Source organism: Mytilus californianus, unplaced genomic scaffold (assembly GCF_021869535.1).
Source record: "Mytilus californianus isolate M0D057914Y unplaced genomic scaffold, xbMytCali1.0.p SCAF_7, whole genome shotgun sequence".
Classification (NCBI taxonomy): Eukaryota; Metazoa; Mollusca; class Bivalvia; order Mytilida; family Mytilidae; genus Mytilus; species Mytilus californianus.
This window is the reverse complement of record NW_026262723.1, coordinates 105,742,197-105,763,171: the sequence shown is the minus strand read 5'-3', so window position 1 is coordinate 105,763,171 and position 20,975 is coordinate 105,742,197. Positions and strand designations below refer to the sequence as shown.

At 33.9% G+C, this 20,975-nt stretch overlaps 2 protein-coding genes and 1 long non-coding RNA gene across 10 annotated transcripts; 2 read left to right on the top strand and 1 right to left on the bottom strand.

Annotated features, from left to right (window-relative positions):
* Nucleotides 1–2,924: 2,924 nt before the first annotated feature.
* LOC127709364 (uncharacterized) lies at nt 2,925–4,359 on the top strand. Its single transcript, XM_052214858.1, has 2 exons — nt 2,925–3,317; nt 3,897–4,359. The coding sequence occupies exons 1-2, from the start codon at nt 2,981–2,983 to the stop codon at nt 4,301–4,303; spliced, it is 744 nt and encodes a 247-aa protein (XP_052070818.1). The 5' UTR covers nt 2,925–2,980; the 3' UTR covers nt 4,304–4,359.
* A 4,088-nt stretch (nt 4,360–8,447) lies between these two features.
* LOC127709355 (uncharacterized) lies at nt 8,448–19,577 on the top strand. 2 transcript variants are annotated; one of them, XM_052214838.1, is made up of 6 exons: nt 8,448–8,515; nt 13,513–13,959; nt 14,454–14,609; nt 15,996–16,122; nt 16,530–16,787; nt 19,003–19,577. In XM_052214838.1, the coding sequence occupies exons 2-6, from the start codon at nt 13,517–13,519 to the stop codon at nt 19,204–19,206; spliced, it is 1,188 nt and encodes a 395-aa protein (XP_052070798.1). In that variant the 5' UTR covers nt 8,448–8,515; nt 13,513–13,516; the 3' UTR covers nt 19,207–19,577. The 2 variants fall into 2 exon arrangements, with proteins under 2 accessions (XP_052070798.1, XP_052070799.1); XM_052214839.1 differs by lacking the exon at nt 13,513–13,959 and having other exon boundaries at nt 8,450–8,515.
* LOC127709373 (uncharacterized) lies at nt 11,175–13,500 on the bottom strand. 7 transcript variants are annotated; one of them, XR_007985617.1, is made up of 5 exons: nt 13,389–13,500; nt 12,959–13,044; nt 12,357–12,528; nt 12,013–12,270; nt 11,175–11,926 (listed from the first exon to the last, which is right to left on the bottom strand). It is a non-coding gene; the product is annotated as an uncharacterized LOC127709373 (long non-coding RNA). The 7 variants fall into 7 exon arrangements; XR_007985613.1 differs by having other exon boundaries at nt 11,175–12,270; XR_007985618.1 differs by having other exon boundaries at nt 11,175–12,184.
* Nucleotides 19,578–20,975: the final 1,398 nt, after the last annotated feature.

Below are 20,975 nucleotides of genomic sequence, written 5' to 3'. Positions count from 1 at the left end.
GGGCTAGGATGAAATTTGAAAAAATAGGCAGGACAGGAGTTTTTAGTAAAAAAAAGACAGGATGAGACACTTTGCAAAAAAAAAAGGCAGGACCGAATAGAGTGAAAAATAAAAAGGCAGGACAGAGATTACAACTAACAAAAAATGCAGGGCAAATATTTTTCATCCTAGCCCCTCCCCCCCCCCCCCCCATACAATCAAATGGCAGCTCCCTTGCTTGAAAACAGTAAGTGATAGACACACACAGTCTTCAGTAATGATAACAGGACAAATAAAATAAAATATAGGGTGAGTCCCTAGGGTCATCCGACCCCCTTCAATTTGAAAATGTGCTTTTATCTTGTAAACGGTCGCAATCCCCACTCCTAAACCATATATATACTAGTAATTGTATGGGACAATAAAACAAATCAAATGAAATATAGGGGGAATCCCCAGCGTCACCCCACCCCCTTCTGTTTGAGAACTTGTAAACAGCCGAGATCCCCACCCCTACTGCATATATTTTCTTGTATTGGTCATTAAAACAAATCAAATGAAATATAGGGGAGTCCACAGGGGTCAACCCACCCCTTCTTTTTGAAAACTTGTAAACGGTCGAGATCCCCACTCCTAAACCGTATATATATTCATGTAGGGGACAAGATAACAAATCAAATGAACATAGGGGGAGTCCCTGTGGTCATCCCCACCCCCTTCTTTTCGAAAACTTGTAAACGGTCGATATCCCAAACCCTACACCATATATATTCTTGTATGGGACAATAAAACAAATCAAATGAAATATAAGGGAGTACACAGGAGTCACCCCCCCCCTTCTTTTTGAAAACTTGTAAACTGTCGAGATCCGCACCCCTCATCCATATATTCATGTATGGGACACGATAACAAATCAAATGAAATATAGGGGAGTCCCTGGCGACAACCCACCCCCTTCTTTGTGAAAACTTGTAAACGGTCGAGATCCCCACCCCTACACCACATATATTCTGGTATGGGACAATAAATCAAATCAAATCAAATATAGGGGGAGTCCACGGGGGTCATCCCCACTCCCTTCTTTTTGAAAACTTGTAAACGGTTGAGATCCCCACCCCGAAACCATATATATTCTTGTATGGGACAATAAACTAAATCAAATGAAATAAAGGGTGAGTCCCCTGGGGATCACCCCCCCCCCCCCCCTTTTTGAGAACTTGTAAACGGTGAGATACCCACCCCTAAACCATTTTTATTCCTGTTCGTCATTTCAAGAAGATTTGAATGAGATACAGGGTCAATCTCCTAGGCGTCACATATGCATATCACTTTACTAGACCTAACCAATTTGTACTGGACATTGCCCAATGTCAGGCAACCATGGGATTGACGATGTATTGGAGCTCTGTTTGGAAGACTTCGTAACAGCATCCTGTTACAATTGTTTCTTGTTTATTATAAAATTTCATTGATGCAAAAATAAGTTTAGGTTAATTGAATTTACTTTAATTATTTTTTGAATTATTTCTGGGCCTATAAAAATTTTCATTTACGGCTCATTTTAAAGAAAACATATAAATCTTTCAAGCAGTGTAAAGCCCAAGAATGTTTGACCAACTGTTTTATAATAACCTGTCATTTTATTCCAAACTTGGGGTGGAGTGACATCATGGACTTGGTGAAGGTAAGGGTCATTTACATTTACTATGGGCAGGTCAATCAGACCTCACCTTTGATCCCTGTAGTAGTAAACCTTTGGCTGATTTGTGTCTTATAACTTTTGTACTGTAGAACCCAAACTCAGTGTTCCTGCCAGGGAAGCAAGTCCATTCATACTATTACAAACTCGTACTACGTCAACTTGTACCACTAAAAGTCAACTGGTACCAACGTTAACTACCAACTAGAACAACTGCACTCATTGCGAACTTGTATCACTGCAAACTCATCATTAAAAATATACATTGATACATGCATTGCTTTTGAAAATCTTGATAGAATATTAATTAATTTGCCTTAATAATCAATTCATTTAATAAACATACATGTACAATATACGAATGTTTAATGTTTGTTTTTTCCAAATCTTTTAAAAAAAAAAATAAAGCAACACTGCCACAGTATTCATAATTACGTTTGCCTTGGTTTTTGGTTAACTGCATATAGCGCTTACAGTGCTTTGATTATAAGTTCTGTTACGATTGTACCTTTTGGTCTACGGTGAGTTCTGTAATGACTACTATTTGGTCTTCTGTAAGCTCTGTTAGGCTGTACTGTCGGCTTTTTACAACATTCATACCACAAATAAAGACGCAACGGTATTTAGTAAATGTCTTGCAAGAATGTGTCGAATTTCGGCGTTTAAAAAAAAAATTACGAGTAAAATGTCAGTTGCGACATCAATGATTAAAATATTCGAGTTCAGGTATATAACATAGTGCTTTTTCGTAATTGTAATTGTAACTCGTAGCTTGACCGTTGTCGTTTCGGGACGCTATCGATGAGTTATGAAATCAAATCGAATAGTTTTCATATTCCTAATGTATACGAATGGTTTTACTGTGTCTGCGATTGTGTCTTTGAATTTTTTATATACTTTTAAAATAAAAAAAAAAAGTACTGTTCAACCTTGTCAATTCTAAGATTAGAGAACATAACAGAATAAAATACTCTAATCAGTTATGCAAATGATAGAAACAAATATAACGTTAATAATTTTATAAATGAACTTATCTGAATAAAATATACTACAATTCATTAATAAATACTAGTACTAGTAAGTAATATAATTATATAAGAAGCATCAATATTGACCACACACAACTTTTGCATTGAAAAGGAAAGGAAAAGGGTGGCCCTTTTTTTTGTTTTGTGTCCGACTCTTTAGGACTAGGTTTATTGTGACGTTTCATTTGGACGACGTCATTCATTCCGGCCATTGAGATTCTCGAAACATGAAAGCCGTACATTTTATCAGAGGTTCAGAATGAAATAATGAAATATGGAAAGAGATTCATTACGACAAAACTTTACAGATGAGTTTTATGAGGACTCGGAAAACAAAAGTGTTCTTGAAAGACCTCGCAAGTCTGAAAAATCTATTCTTCTAGAACTGAAAAATGAGGGCGTTATCCCTAACAACGGACGTTGCAGGAGAAAAGGACTTTCGTACTATTTATCAATGAACGGTCCCGGTGTTAATGGTTCAAGCACCCGCAGACCACCAAGATTTTTAGAAAAACTTGATAGTAACACTCAACAAAAATTCACCATTCATGACGTAGAAAGAAAGATGGCTGCTTCAGAAAACCTTCATAAAGAGCAATTAAAAGCTAAAGGTACTGTATTAAGAAAAAACCCCATTAAAAACAGGTTAAAATAAGGTATAGATTCATAAGTTTTGAAAATAAAATGTGAATATGTATATTTTTAACTTGTGATTATTAAATTTATTACGATTCTGACTGGCTTTTATTTTCCTTCGTCCGTAATTCAACGTTATGTTTAGATCTATATGAAATTAACGAACTCACCGGACGAGTGAAATTACTAAGGTTTCTAAATAAATTAAACCAAGTAAATATTTTGTCAGTTATTCGTTTAGTATAACTGAAAATTTTGTAATCCCTTTGCTTTAAGATTCCGAAAACCGCTCAGTATTTGCATTTTCCACTGACATAAAGTAAAGTCCCTCATGAAATTAGAAATGGGTTACACTTAATCTAGAACTTTTAGAACTTATATCGATTCAATGCTTTGGTAGCTACAGCAGTCTCTGTTGGCGATTTTGTGATTCGGACAACAGATTTATACAAGTTTATTGACACGTTGTGTACAAAAGGTCTTTAAGTCTTCATTTATTTGTTATATACCCACCTTTATATTTGTTATGTTGTGTATATTAACTGTACTTACAGGAGAAACAGCTAGAATATTCGAAGAAAGATACGCAAAGCTGAAAGAGAAAAAGGAAAGGGAAGAAACAGAGAAAAGACAGCGTATCGAAGAAAAACTGAAAAGAGCGGAAATGGTCCGAAATACCAGCAACAGAGAAAAAATTCCCAGAACAATAGATCGTATAATGCGAGTCCAAGAGAGAAGAGATATGCAACGAAGAAAAACTCTGGATAGGTTCGAACGAAAAATGAAAAGAGATGAGGAAAAAAGAAAGCAATTACTAGAAAATAAAAAAATATCCAGCCGTTTTCAGACAGTAAAAGAAAGATTAGAAAACATTGAGAGAAAAATAAATCCAGTTGAACTTATTTTAAGGAATAACGATCAAATTACAAATTATCAACACAGTCCTCAAGTATCACCATAAGATAAAACTGTAACCGACGAATAAATTAAATAGTACAACTGACAAATAAAACTGTATAACTGACTAATAAAATATTATACAAAAATAACTTAAATAAATAGTCATTTGAAAATCCTAGCAATGTGCCAATTATAGTATTTTTATGACCATGTAAAAGAGAGGCGAAAAATACCAAAGTGACATTCAAACTAATAAGTTGAAAATAAACTGACAACGTCATAGCAAAAAAGAAAAGGACCAAAAGACAAACAACAGTATAGAACACAATATATAAAACTAAAGCCCGAGCAACACGAACTACACCAAAACCAAAAACCGGAGGTGATTTCAGCTGCTCCGGAAGGGTAAGCAGATCCTGCTCTACGCTGGTCCTCGGCTGACTACTACACTTCGTATACCCCAAAACTTTAATTCTATTCTTATTTGCCCTTGTAAAGAACAAAGAAAAAAGCAGACAGTCTTAGCATGACCGATTAAGTGCTAATCACTGTTTATAATGGGTGGATGGTAAGCTGGTAACTTTTACTGTACACCAAGACACCCGATATAAAAGACGCGGTTCGGATTAGCGTAAGCCTGCTCTGCCACCTTATTTGATAATCAATTCTGTGTTAGCCTTCTCTGTCACCCTTTCTGATGCGTCTGTTCTTCAGAATGTAACATGTCCTTATACTTATAAAAAAAATCTACTACTACCATCATACCTGAATATAACTTAAACCATCATACCTGAATATAACTTAAACCATCATACCTGAATATAATTTAAACCATCATACCTGAATATAACTTAAACCATCATACCTGAATATAACTTAAACCATCATACCTGAATATAACTTATACGCGTTTCCACTAAATACATGTGCACTTACCCAGTGCTAAGTTAAAGATGGAAAACCACGATTGGAAGTAGGTAGTATTAGGCTAGTGAGTTGGAACAGGTTAGAACAACACATACCTTTTAAAATACTCAAAGGATAATTGTTAAACCATATTCAAAATGAGAACATATCGATATGTTTTGGTATGAAACCTGCTCAGTTTGGTTCGGACCGATAGGCTAACACGGATTTTAACGTTGTAGGTCACAAAATAACCGCAAGTCTTCAGGAAGACGTGTTATCTTTTATCTTTTTATTTTCATTCATTCAGATACATAAAAATTACCTAAACATAAGAATACAACCAACCACCAACATCCGACTCCACGAGGAAATAGACGTACAAACAAAGTCGAACAATAAAGGACAGGATATGGTTCATAGAGCCCGACTTGGCACACAAATAACATGTTAAAGGGTCGAAGCTGTTTTAGGTGCGCACACCCCTACTTTACCTACACAAACCATATGTCACAAACAGTTCAGCTACAAACAGGATGATCGCTAACCGGAATAAAGAAATAATAAAAAAAACGGCACATATAATTTGTAAAGTAGGATCAACTTTAATTATGACAACCTTTCTTTTGGGCCTCGGTGGTCGAGTGGTTGTCTCCTTGGCACTCATACCACATCTTCTTATATCTATATAAGCTCGGCAGTCCAACTTTTCCTCGCTTCTATAAATAATGCATGAATTAATTTCACGCTAACCGCTTTTTTATGCATTCATTCAGAATGCAACAACACTATGTTGTATTTCCGAACACATTGGCCAAATTTCAACGGTCTCATGTGCCTCATAACAGCAATTTTTCTTTTGTTTGCAAATAATTCGAGTATTTATCAAAAATGTAAACGATAAAGACATTTTTAATCAAAACTAAAATTTAATTGGAAGAAAATATTTTATGGGGTTTTGTCTGCAATTCATTAGATACAAAATAATTCATTTTGGTTAAGAATGTCCTTCAATGCAAAATTTTACAAAAAACTTTGTAACATTAAACCAGAATTTTTTAACATCAATGTATAAAATAAGATTCCCCATACCTTGTGCTATAACTTAATTGATTGAGTATTGGTGTTTAATGTCATTTCCAGAACTATTTCATGGCGGCCATTTTTTTATAGCTGGAGGACACAGGCACTTGTCTCTAAAAGAATGCATTATATTAAAGTATATAGTTTTTTTTTCTCGGTGACAAGTGCATGCGGTGGAGGAAACAGGAGTGCCCGGAAAGAACGACCAACAATTGACAGAAAAACTGGCAGTCCTGGTCAATTAAGATCGAAGTTGAACACACATTAACATGCACGAGGGGAGTACCAACTCACAACTGCAGTGTTGACAGGCTAACCATCACTATAGATGAACTGTTTAGACCACTCGGCCACCGCGGCCCAAAAGAAAGGTTATCATAATTAAAGTCAGCTACAATAGAACATATTTTAGCAAACCGCAAAAGTTGTGAATTGTAAACGCTCGAGGTTAGAGGAACATCGCTGTTTTTCTCGCGCCATTTGAAAAAGGGAGTTTGTGATGGCAACGTTCTAGCTCTTTATATCTGTCTCTTGATATGGTACGGTGACACGTCCGATGGACGTTACTACACCGCGCATCCGTCGTATAGTAATTAATTCAAATATCCCTCGTCCAAACAATATATGAATGATCTGACTTGGTCTATTGATAATTCTATCTTGTTGAAAATGTCCAGTTGGATGTTCCAGCCCTTTGTATTATTATAGGGAGAAAGTTGAATTTGAGTGAATCTGTTCTGGTTGGAGGTCTGAGAAAAATATATTTATTGCATAGATTTGCTGATTCTCGCATGTTTTTTTTTCAAATGCCATGTTAATATATTGACTTTATTGTTCAGTCCTTAAATGTGTGTAAAAGTATTAGCCTACTCTGTGTTCTTCTTTTTTTTACTGACACTGAGATTGCGAGTCCAGAGAGTCGAACGCACATGCCACGTGCCGAGCTCGAACTCGCAATAAATTGACTAGAAATGCCAGTTTTCCCGCTGAAGGTCAGTACACTCTGGCTTCCTCCACCAATAAAAACTAGCCGCCACGACATAGCCAATAGTGCCGAAAGTGGCGCTAAACACCAAATAATCCGGCAATCAATCATTCTTTAAGTGGTGGTAAATTGGGTTATTTCAGTATGACTGTCATTGTCAGGTTTATATACTCGATGGAGTTTTACAATATTTCTGGAAATAAGCTTAATTGATGGGGATCCAAGGCAGCAATTTGATATACAAGGACTGGTCGTATAAGTCCTCTGCACGCTTAAAATGTTAATTCCTGGGGGCAAGATGAGAAGTTGCGCCTTAATAATCCCAGTCACGGTTCTGTATGATATAATGCAGATAACTTCAATATCATGGTTTCCTTTAGTGTAGGTTATTTGTGATGTTTAAACCGAGATATTTCATTGATCGGAGAAAGTCATGGACGTGAGAGTGCAGTCCATATAGAAAACATGGAAAGTGCCGATCTTAACGTGGAGCGGCAAGTTTCATTATCGAAATTGTGATAAAATCATTGTTCATCAGATAAAGATAAATCATACACCATGCGCTTCCTCGTTCATTATTTTCTCCACGAATATGTATCTTTTTATTCACCGGTACCGATATATGGAGAATGTGAACAGTGACATATTTTTGGATAATTTTTATTAAGCTTTACGTCTGATGTTAACATACGAATAATTAAAGATAAGACTGACCTTTCCATTGGTTCTAACTCCGAGCGGAACAGTCTTTGCTCTTACTCCTTTATACTTGTTGCGTGATCACTTTTGAAGCAAGCACATACAAGTTATGCATCTTTTGGACACAACTCCCCGTGTCTAAACCAGCAAAACAAGCAATCAAGCAGTAATAGATAGATAAAAAGGGACCATTTAGTTGGTTGCTTAGCTGGAGGAGACACCAGGGGACGGTGCTCACGAATGAATATGATTCTTCTTGTTCTAAACGTCAAGTAAATTGAGTAAGCAGTTGTGAAATGCAAGAATTTAAAACTCAGAGTATATCACTCAGAGTTATGAATTTAATGCAGCCTTTCAAGAAATCTCCTCTTCTGTAGTGAATTGCTATCTTTTTTCATTATTCTAAATTTAATAATACATTTGAGTCGAAATTTGATGTACAAAATTTTCCATTTATACAATGCAAGGTATATGGAAAAACATTTAAAACATTGAAAGATTTTAACAACCAAAGTTTCTCATGTTTCTCTCCCCACCTTGACCGGCCCCCTTCTGTAATCATGCTTTTGTAAAACTTATTTCAAGATTTACAGGTATCAGGTACGTTCAAGGATGGTTAATTCTGTAAACTGACATCATATATGATTAGATTTCTGTGCATACAACACATGATATTACAGATAACCTACACCAGTTACGCTCATGACCAAAAATGTTGAATGCCAAAAATACATTTGAAAAAGTATAAAAAAAAACTGCTTAATAAGTTAAACGACACAGTCAAACCGTTTTAATTCAACCTGCCCGAGGGAGTTGCAACCTTAGTTTATGCACAATTGCATAATGTTGTGGGATCTCCTGTAGTTGGTGATCGCAATACTGGTATACTAGTATTGTGCACAATACTGGTATAAAAATTTTGTACCAGTATTGTATTCCAGTATTGTACCAGTATTGTGTTTTTTTTTTTTAAATAAACAATACATATATATAGGTAATTAATCTTTTATTAAAGGTGTCACATATACATGTATATGCATAATGATATTATCATATGACATGACAATTTCATATGGAAGGATTGTATGTTTAACTGATGATGCCATTGATGGTACACTAGCTGTGATTGTAATCAAAGAAAGTGTTAAATCTTCTGATGTTTTTTTCTTAAGGGAACCGTACTGTCTCAGCATTTTAACAAACTCTTTACTTTCTTCTATGTTTTCTTCCAGCTCTCTATTTCCAAGTCTCAATAGTATATTTTAGTGAATTTTATATTGACATTAATGCTGTTATAGCTACTGTATCATCAGCATTGGTATTGTTTATTTCTTCTTCAGATGGCATTTCTGCAACCCCCACTTCCTATATTGATATTTATGCATTCAGTCTGTGGACTTTCTCTTACGCTTACTAGATTACAAGCTTGTTTAGATAACACCTGTACGGCTCTCTTACTGTAGGAGTGCTTGTCTAGTATTAGTATTTGAGTATTTGTACCTGAGTAGATATATCTGCTACAAATTGTATTGCCCATGGTTCTGAATCAACTGCTTTAACTACCCTTAACAATCATGTAGACAAACAAGTTAATTTGATTATAATCAGGTTCCCCTATTAAGCAACTTTTTATGTTTAATGGATATTGATATCTTTTATCATGTTTATTGTGAAAGATTGATAAGAAAATAAAGACAAACAAATGCTTAAATTAGAATCTTAGTATACATATATTAAAATATCTGTAAAAAATATACGATCGCATACATGTAAATGCTGAATTTACAGTGTTATAGTGTAACAATTTGCTTGAATTTATTAAATAATAACTCAGAAAATAAAGCTTTATTTTTTTTATCTAAATTGAACTAAAAAAATATAGAAATATGATAAAATTATGAGCAATTATTTATATAATTATCAATTGTTTGAATAAGATGAAGTAATTACAATAATTTTTGTTTATTTGTACAAGTATAGTAATTATTTTTAACTGGTTGTTAATTGATTTCACAATTATCCTCTATAATCTTTTTGAGTTCATTTAATCTCCCTTTGATCTTTAATATCTAATTTTGCTTAAATTTCATTTTTCATTCTACACCTTAAACTATAGTGAACAATACAACTACAATACTGGTATATCAGTAATGTACCAGTATTGTTGTTTTTAAAAAAAAAAGTCACAATACTGGTACAAAATTTTTATACCAGTATTGTGGACAATACTGGTATACCAGTATTGCGATCACCAACTACAGGAGATCCATGTTGTGGACTGTGGGCAGGTTAGAGTAGTTTAATATAACATTCGTCATAACCATTTGGCAAAAATAGTTGTGGATGATTAATATTCAACAACATTTACTGAGAGTTTCAAGTGGAGATGTTTTAAGACCTTGTAGGAACTAGATACATAAAAAATTTAAAACGCATTTTGTGTTAAAGAAAATTTATTACTTTCCTGCATTTTGAAGTGCATTTTTTGTTGCTATATCATTGTATATGTAGGTGTCAGACCATCACAATCAATTAAAAATCCTTTTTTAATCAACCAATTTTTCAATTTCACAGCTTTCTAAATATTTTACCTTAAGTTTAACTTAATAGAAACCAGGTATATTCTGAATTGTACATGTATCACCTTTCTATAGGCCAATTTGCAACCAATGTTTAAAGTCTTGCAGTGAAACACCACCATTTGGAAATCAACTGCTACTAAAAATAATTCCTGGTTTTCTGGAAATCTTAAATAAATATACTATCATGACTATGGAGCGCATTAATCCTCAATTTTTATTGCAAAATCATGGACACGTAAATTTTGGCTCAAAATGGTCTACATATATTTCTCTTTCACCAAAAATTTCGTTTGTTAGTTTACAATACTACCTGTAAGTAAAAAACAATGACATCAAACGCACCATTTTTGTCAGGGAAGGGGTACTTTTACATATGTTCTAAATTGAAGTGGGTGAATTGGTGGTCTGACACCTGTATAGCTAAAATTGGGTAAAATCTTTGAGATGTCACCATGAGGTAAACATTGTACTGTATTGTGTTGATTGATATCCACAATAGAGGGACACTGAATGTCTGCACGCAACAACAGGTGATTTAAACAGGACAGCAATTCAAATGAAAATCAGCTAGGTCATTGCATTATTTTACCATCTTCTGCAGTAATTGATATAAATCAATATCAAAATCTAAAAAAAGATTTTAAGGATGTTCACTCACTTCACTGCTCTGTTTCAAAATAACAAGCTTTTTACAAGACTGTTATAAATTGACAGTATATACACAAGGGAACTAAAAAAGCAGAAAAAAATTAAAAGTCCAGATATAAGCCATTGAAAATTTGGTGGAAAATGATTCTCTCTAGACTTTTCATACATTGAACATTGGCTCCTTTTTTCTTAAAAAAAATTATGAAAAAATAACAAGCAATTTAAAAGATTTAAAAAAATGGCTTTTTAAACTATGTGTAATAAAATCATGAAATAATAAGTAGGGGTTTAATAGTAGGCAAAATTTTTCATGGTATTACATAGATAAATCCAGAGGATTCCAACTATTTGACAAAAAGTCAAAAACAAGATTAACGAACATCCTTAATTTATATACCGGTACATACATGTATTTATTTTGTAAATATTTGGGTCCTGCCAGGCCTTTTAACCTTCCCAGTTGCACTTGTTCGTCTGTATTCAGAATACATTTTTTAGTGTAAACACACCTACTTATACTAAATGGTGACATGGCGATGTACCTTAACTGGGTGAAATATTCGCTTGGAAGTTCACCTGTGTTAGACTTGATCAATTAATATTTTAATGTGCATTGTGATAAATAAGAAGAAAGTTTTACTGCAGATAGGACAAGCAAGCCTTGGATTGAATCATGGATCACTGGCACACTAAACCTTGCAGTGATTGTGTCACATTATCCTACTTTATCATACTATTGTATCAGCCTTGGATTGAATCATGGATCACTGGCACACTAAACCTTGCAGTGAATGTGTCACATTATCCTACTTTATCATACCATTGTATCAGCCTTGGATTGAATCATGGATCCCTGGCACACTAAACCTTGCAATGAATGTGTCACATTGTCCTACTTTATCATACCATTGTACCAGCCTCGGATTGAATCATGGTTCCATGGCACACTGAACTTTGCAGTGATTGTGTCACATTATCCTACTTTATCATACTATTGTATCAGCCTTGGATTGAATCATGGATCACTGGCACACTAAACCTTGCAGTGAATGTGTCACATTATCCTACTTTATCATACCATTGTATCAGCCTTGGATTGAATCATGGATCACTGGCACACTAAACCTTGCAGTGAATGTGTCACATTATCCTACTTTATCATACTATTGTATCATCCTTGGATTGAATCATGGATCCCTGGCACACTAAACCTTGCAATGAATGTGTCACATTGTCCTACTTTATCATACCATTGTACCAGCCTCGGATTGAATCATGGTTCCATGGCACACTAAACTTTGCAGTGATTGTGTCACATTATCCTACTTTATCATACTATTGTATCAGCCTTGGATTGAATCATGGATCACTGGCACACTAAACCTTGCAGTGAATGTGTCACATTATCCTACTTTATCATACCATTGTACCAGCCTTGGATTAAATCATGGATCATTGACACACTAAACCTTGCAATGAATGTGTCACATTGTCCTACTTTATCATACCATTGTATCAGCCTTGGATTGAGTCATGGATCCCTGGCACACTAAACCTTGCAATGAATGTGTCACATTGTCCTACTTTATCATACCATTGTACCAGCCTCGGATTGAATCATGGTTCCATGGCACACTAAACTTTGCAGTGATTGTGTCACATTATCCTACTTTATCATACTATTGTATCAGCCTTGGATTGAATCATGGATCACTGGCACACTAAACTTTGCAGTGAATGTGTCACATTATCCTACTTTATCATACCATTGTACCAGCCATGGATTAAATCATGGATCATTGACACACTAAACCTTGCAATGAATGTGTCACATTGTCCTACTTTATCAAACCATTGTACCAGCCTTGGATTGAATCATGGATCACTGGCACACTAAACCTTGCAGTGAGTGTGTCACCTTATCCTACTTTATAATACCATTGTATCAGCTTTGGATCGAATCATGGATCACTGACACACTAAACCTTGCAGTGAGTGTGTCACCTTATCCTACTTTATCATACCATTGTATCAGCCTTGGATTGAATCATGGATCCCTGGCACACTAAACCTTGCAGTGAGTGTGTCACCTTATCCTACTTTATAATACCATTGTATCAGCTTTGGATTGAATCATGGATCACTGACACACTAAACCTTGCAGTGAGTGTGTCACATTATCCTACTTTATCATACCATTGTATCAGCCTTGGATTGAGTCATGGATCACTGACACACTAAACCTTGCAGTGATTGTGTCACATTATCCTACTTTATCATACCATTGTATCAGCCTTGGATTGAATCATGGATCCCTGGCACACTAAAAATTTCTACAAATATATAACATTTTCCTTCTTTTGACAGAAATATGGAATCAGAACCAGAAAATCCAGATCATCTCTTGCAAGCATCGTTTCAACCTTATAGATCAGACAAAAATTATTCTTCAGATAGTCTGCTGTCTTCTGAATCTTGTTGCCAAAATGGTGGACAATCATGTAAAAAATTGCCCCCGTTTTATAACTTGGTATCAGACTGGACAATACAAATGGTAGAAAAATACTTTCATATTTTTTACACCGACGAAGGAACAGAATACAGTGGAGAATTTGTACTTCAAAAAGGAGGAATAAACACAGAATTGTCTCCCTTTCACACAAAGTACCTAGCTGACTTAAAGAGTATATTAACGTTTAATGGATCTATGTACACTTATAAATACCGTGCTAAAACAAAAGCAAAACCAATGTTTAGGACCATCTTAAACAATATTTCACCTCAAAATACAGCAGATTGGAAAGATCGACCAATGTAAGTATTCTTTACATTTGCAGCTTGTGAATTTTACTCCCAGAAGGCAATATTCTCTTTGATGATTTTATTTCTACTGGATAATATGATATAGTTTCACAAGGTAATATATCTCTATGATTAGTTTTATTGTTCGAATGAACGAATAAAAGGTTATCTTAGATGTTTATCTAATGGCTGATTGTACCATATCTGCTTGTTGCCAACAGAATAAATTTCTAAAATATTTGTATGTAGGGTCTTCCCAAAGATCAGTAAGACGTTTCCAAAGGTCTTGATAAATTTAGTTAGGCCCATGAAATGTTGTTAATTACTGGACCAAATGTTTTAACATTATTTTATCTGATAGTTGACCATGTAAAAATAGCTTGGTCCTGTAGAGTCTGAATGTTAACCAGACCAAATGTCCAGTAGCAATTTCGCATGATGGGTATAGTTAATTGATATTGCATTTTATTTTTATTTCCCGACATTCCATACATGTATCTTTTCAGTTACCAATATTTACACAGTATAGCAGTATTTGTCAAATATATGATAAAATACGTAGACAGATTACAAGAGACAGAATGGTTTGATCATAATGTACCTGAAGAATATTATACAGAACTTGTGGGCAGATTTGCTGAAATGTGTTTATTATTGACAAAGTAAGTACCTTACCATGTTTAAGATTCTTTGTAATATAAGATAATGTAGTAGGATTGCCAATGAGACAACTATCCGAATGGTGTGGATTTAAGCAACTATAGGTCATATAGGTCCACATACACCTTCAACAATGAGTAAAACCCATATCATATAGTCAGTTTTAAAAGGCCCTAGCTGATATAAAGAAGTGTGAAACAATTCAAACAAAGAAAGTCTGCATTTGTTATTGACTAAGTAAGTAATTCACAGTTTTAGTTTCTGCTTGTTCATTTTTTGTGATTGCAACACTAAAGGTTCATGGAATATTATTGGAAACAGATGTCATTAGTCACTGTACATGGAAATGTGATAGTGCGTGCCAGGCATAGTGTCATATAAAATTCTTCTCTTATTTCTTATTTATAGCCTTTTTGTGCTGAGGAGGCGTAAAGCAAACACCAATCAATAAATCTTCTTTTATTAAAATTATTAAACAGCTTTGGCAAATACTGTTTAACACAATGTCACAGAGTGGTGAGGACCATAAAATGTAGATTGAGTTCAAGCTTGCAGATTTATAGTTTTGTAATTTAGAATAAGTGGCCTTGATTATTTTAGATGAATTTTTTTTAAAGGCAAAACATACTGTGGAATCATTATTATTCATTGACACTAATTTTTGTGGATTTCTTTGGTAGAGGCAAACCACAGATTTAAATGCTCAATGAAAGTATGAATTTCCTATAGGCCTCTTTGGTAAAAACTATTTTTTTTGAGCTATCAACCCTGTTAGTATGCTCACAAATACTGAAATAAAATTGAGAATGGAAATGGGGAATGTGTCAAAGAGACAACAACCCGACCATAGAGCAGACAACAGCCGAAGGCCACCAATGGGTCTTCAATGCAGCGAGAAACTCCCGCACCCGGGGGCGTCCTTCACTTGGCCCCTAAACAAATATGTATACTAGTTCAGTGATAATGGACGTCATAATAAACTCCAAATTATACACAAGAAACTAAAATTAAAAAAGATACAAGACTAACAAAGGCCAGAGGCTCCTGACTTGGGACAGGCGCAAAAATGCGGCAGGGTTAAACATGCTTATCCTGCTAATAAGAAATCATGTCACACTGCACTTAATATCAGCTCCTATACTTCATAAAATATTTCATAAAGCAACATTATGAACAGTACAGGAATACATGTTCATGTGCAATGCCCAAATCAAAGTACTCGTATGGAAAAAGACAAAAGAAAAAAAACGTTCAGTAATACAAAAACTCGAGTTATTTATTTTGGTGAACTTGTTTTGTGGGGTTACTAATGCATTATTGATGGTTCGCTCATATCTCTTTTTTTTTTATATCTCTAAACCCTAAAGCATAGTATATTGTCTTTGTAGCCATCTACCAGACAAATCTGTTTGGAAGAATTTGAAAGGTATAACAGTAACATCTAAACCAGATTTAAGACTCTTTAAATGTGATACTCAGGACAAGGTCAAGGAGACATCTTTTTCTGTTACCCAGGTAAAATATGACGTAATTAAGACTTACTAAGGGTCAGTAAGGATCTTTCAAAAAAGTTCATGGATTTACTTTTTTCACCAGAATTATTTGAATTTTTAACCCCACCACATCACTGGACCAGCTGGATAAAGAGAATTTTGTCTCTTCCAGTAGTGTCATGTCAGAGCTATATGTTAAAGAAGGATCCATAAGGAATATAGTTTGATTCATTATATAATTAGATACAATGTCAGTTTAATAACAGACATAGGTATCCCTATTGTTGTTTAGAGAGGTCAAAATTATCTTTTATTAAGTAAGAAAGGCTTATATCATTATGATTTGGTGACCGACAAGGAAGATTTTCGGTTTCCATTAATATCCACTTGAACCATTTGTTTAAATGTGTTTTTTTTTTTTAATTTTAGGTAAAAGAAGATAAATATAGAGATAATAAAGGCGAAAATTTGGCAGCTAAAAGGATGAAAATAAGTTGTAGTTCAGACTTAGACTTTGACTCAAAAATTTCCAAAACAACTAAAAGACGGCCAAGTAAAGAGACAGCTAATAAAGTTAAAGGGCAGCATGCAGGCCAACTACTGCTAGATCTGCATTCAGTTCATAGAAAAAGTTTTGTCAATGGTTCAGAATATTATATGCCAGGAATTATAGTCCACAGAACAGGGGTAAATTAATATTAATATGAATAAAAATCATTCTTTTATTGGAACCAAATACTTACTGATACAGTTTATAAGAGAGCATTTTTAGCTCACCGTTCCGAAAGGAACTGTGAGCTTTAGCCATCACTTGGTGTCCGTCGTCGTCCGTCTGGTTTAAACTATTTCAAACATCTTCTCCTCTGAAACTACTGAACCAATTCCAACCAAACTTAAGCTGAATGATCCTTATGGTATTTAGAATAAAGTTTGTATTTTATTTTCTGTTTCGTCAAAAAACATGGCCACCATGGCCAAAAATAGAACATAGGGGTAAAATGCAGTTTTTGGCTTATATCTAAAAAACCAAAGGAGTTAGAACAAATCTGACATGGGGTAAAAGTGTTCATTAGGTGAAGTTCTATCAGCCCTGAAATTTTCAGATGAATCTAATAACCCATTGTTGGGTTGCTGCCACTAAATTGGTAATTTTAAGGAAATTTTGCAGTTTTTGGTTATTATCTTGAATTGTATTAATGATAAAGATAAACTGTGAACAGCAAATATGTTCAGCAAAGTAAGATCTACAAATAAGTTTTATATGACCAAAATTGTCAATTGACCCCTTAAGGAGTATTGTCCTTTGAGGACAATTTTACACAATTTGTTTATCATGTTTTCTAACTTTAAAAAATCTTCTCCTCTGAAACTACTGAACCAATTCCAACAAAACTTAAGCTGAATGATCCTTAGGGTATCTAGAATAAAGCTTGTGTTTTATATTCTGTTTCGTCAAAAACATGTCCGCCATGGCTAAAATTAGAACATAGGGGTAAAATGCAGTTTTTGGCTAATATATCTCAAACATTTAAGCAATTAGAGCAAATCTGATGAGAGGTTAAAATGTTCATTAGGCCAAGTTCTATCAGCCATGAAATTTTCAGACGAATCTAACAGTCCACTGTTGGGTTGCTGCCACTAAATTGGTAATTTTAAGGAATTTTGCAGTTTTTGGTTATTATCTTGAATATTATTAATGTTAAAGATAAACTGTGAACAGCAAAAATGTTCAGCAAAGTAAGATCTACAAATAAGTTAATATGACCAAAATTGTCAAATGTGTCCTTAAGGAGTTATAATTTTGCCCTTTAAAGACAATTTTTCACAATTTGTAGTTTGCTTATTTTAAAAAATCTTCTCCTTTGAAACTGCTGAATTGATTTCAGCCAAACTTGGGCTGAATGAGTTTCAGAGTATCTAGTATAAATTTTGTATTTATTTTCTTGTACGTCAAGAAACATAGCCACTATGGCTAAAATGAAACATAGGGGTAAAATGTATTTCTTTGCTTTTGAAGAAAATATGACAGATACAAAGAACATCTCAATGGAATTTTTAAGCCACTCATTAATATATATTAAAAAGCAAAAATAATCATTGATGAAAGATTTAAGCAAAAAATTACAGGTGAGCGATTCAGGCTCTTGAGAGCCTCTTGTTAGTTAGAATATGGTCTTAAAAATTATACTTATGAATTTAGTCCAGAAACATTAAAACTCAATTTTTAGTTTCAATTCTATCGAAAAATATAAAAAAAAGTCACTGGCCTGATTGAATTTCAAAAAACTCATTCATGAAAAACATTACTTCATGTACAATGTAGGGGATTGCTTTAACAGCAAGTTAAACTTTGGAAAAAGTGTTATGTGTTTGACACTCACATTAGCCCTCATCATGCAACCGTTTTGTTATAATCTGTTCATGAATACTAAAATATAACACCTTTCATAAATATTTGACATTTTAATTGCTTTTAATGAACTTTTATTCACCTTTCATATTTTCCATTTCAATACATTTTTACTCATAATGCATCAGTTTAGATATATGTCTGTTAATGAATATATACAGTATAAATAAGAAGATGTGGTATGAGTGCCAATGAGACAACTCTCCGTCCAAGTCACAATGTATAAAAAGTTAACAATTATAAGTCAAAGTACACCTTCAACACAGAGCCTTGGCTCACACCGAACATCAAGCTAAAAAGGGCCCCAAAATAACTAGTGTAAAACAATAACACCTTTAAGGAACTTTCATCACCATTTTATGATGTTTGTTCACCTATAATGCCCATTTACTTCTCCATATATCCCAGTGCAGTATTTTATTTTCAAGTTGAAAAGTTCCATGTCTTAGCTTCATTACTGATTTCATTATGAAAACATTTGTTTCATTTTAGGTAGCCGTCACTATGCTTGTGATATCAAAAACACATTTTGAGAAGATTGAAAAGAATGAACCTCTGGGTTTGGACGATAGGGCAAAGATTTATGTTAGTTGTTTTTATGATTATTTAAATGAAGAAGAACGTAATGAGCTGATACAGGTTTTTCTGATCATGAATAACATTCAAGAGTATCACACTGAACATGATGAAAATTGAATATGAGTGGATTTCTAATTAAAAGGTAGCAGATAATAAAATAAAATGTGTTTTTTTTCCTCTAAATTTCTGAATGGATATATCCTTTTAATTGTAGGACCCGATATAATTATTGCCTCAAACAGTCAAAGAGTTTGGCTTAAAACTCAATGTTAACATTATAATGCCATTACTCTAGCTATTATAATTGTTGGCTGAGATGTCCTTCATTAATAATTAGGGATAGACTCGTGTGAAACAATCACCCATCTGACCCAATTGTAATTTGTTTTATCATATCAAACTGTTCCAACTGGTCAGAAATTTTAACAAACTGCCATAGAAGAACCACAGTCAAGTCAAAGTACAAAGAAATAAAATAAAACATACTTTTATTTTGTCATTGCAGAAGTCATGTCTTCTTTGACTGTCCATGGTGTTAAAACACTAAATCCCTGGGATGAGTTTTAATTGATTTTAGTCTCTGATGCATGATTTTTTATTATTAATTGTTTTTGGCTTTTAACTAGCTTTCAGTAACTGCGAGTACTCTCAAATCGTACTTTTGTGTTACTGTGAACAATAAATTTATTAATTTTGTAAAAAATGTTCACATCCATACTCCCAACAAAACAAATATTATATTTAAATTGACCTGTGTGCGTGGTTTTATTTAACCCCATTGTCTTTTTGACACTGTTCCTGCATCTTTTTTAAATAATATTATATTTATATTGTATCATAGATCAAACTTATTTGTTCAGCGTATGTTTACTTGTTTTTGTTTAAATGTCTTTTTGATCGAGTTAAGCCATTTCAATTGATATTTTATAGTGTGTCTTTTTATGTTGTAATAGTACACTACTGTCTCAGGTTAGGGTAAAGGTTGGTGCCTGTTAAAACTTTTAAACCTGCTGCATTTTTATGCACCTGTCCTAAGTCAGGAGCCTGTTGTTCAGTGGTTGTCGTTTGTTGGTGTGGTTCATAAGTGTTTCTCTTTTTTTATATAGATTAGGACAGTTGGTTTTTCCTATTTGAATTGTTTTACACTAGTCATTTTGGGGCTCTTTATAGCTTGCTATTCGATGTGAGCCTAGGCTCCGTGTTGAAGGCCGTACTTTGACCTATAAATGTTTACTTTTTATACATTGTGACTTGGATTGAGAGTTGTCTCATTGGCACTCATACCACATCTTCTTATTTATAATTACAATCCTTTAACACTTGAATTCCACATCATGGCTGATATCAAAGTGTTTTAAACTGCAGAAGTTCTAAAGATATAAACCAAAAACTAAATTTTACCCCCATGTTCTATTTCTAGCAACAGTTGCCATGTTTGTTAATGGATCAAATCCACAGATATAATTTTTAAGCATTGACTTAAGGTAAAGTTTGGTTGCATGTAGCCCGGTAGTTTCAGAGGACAAGTTTTTTTAAAAACATGTATAACAACGGATGGATAGACGAGGGACACAAAATGGTGGCAAAATCTCACATTTTAGAAAAGGATATGTATCCATTTATGACAAAATTTACTACACCCGCATAGAAAATCTCCCAGAGGGTTTTGTTGCTATATGACATACTTTCAAGGTGTTATTTCATGCATGTTTTTTTCTCAAGAAAAGGTGTCATATTTCTTCTTTTTTATGGTGTATGATAAACTTATAAGCCTTTTATTCTTCTTTGTATTGCATGATTGTTATTTTTTTATTGGGTAGAAAAAAATATAATACAAACTGTCAAGCATGACCTTCAAGTTTAGGAAAGACTGAATGTTGACCTTT

What these genes read in the sequence shown, in the direction of transcription:
- LOC127709364 (XM_052214858.1), top strand. Translation starts at nt 2,981, where the DNA reads ATGGAAAGAGATTCATTACGACAAAACTTTACAGATGAGTTTTATGAG. An exon ending in AGAGCAATTAAAAGCTAAAG is followed by an intron (nt 3,318 to 3,896) that starts GTACTGTATTAA and finishes CTGTACTTACAG; the next exon opens with GAGAAACAGCTAGAATATTC.
- LOC127709355 (XM_052214838.1), top strand. Translation starts at nt 13,517, where the DNA reads ATGGAATCAGAACCAGAAAATCCAGATCATCTCTTGCAAGCATCGTTT. An exon ending in GATTGGAAAGATCGACCAAT is followed by an intron (nt 13,960 to 14,453) that starts GTAAGTATTCTT and finishes GTATCTTTTCAG; the next exon opens with TTACCAATATTTACACAGTA. An exon ending in CATCTTTTTCTGTTACCCAG is followed by an intron (nt 16,123 to 16,529) that starts GTAAAATATGAC and finishes TTTTAATTTTAG; the next exon opens with GTAAAAGAAGATAAATATAG.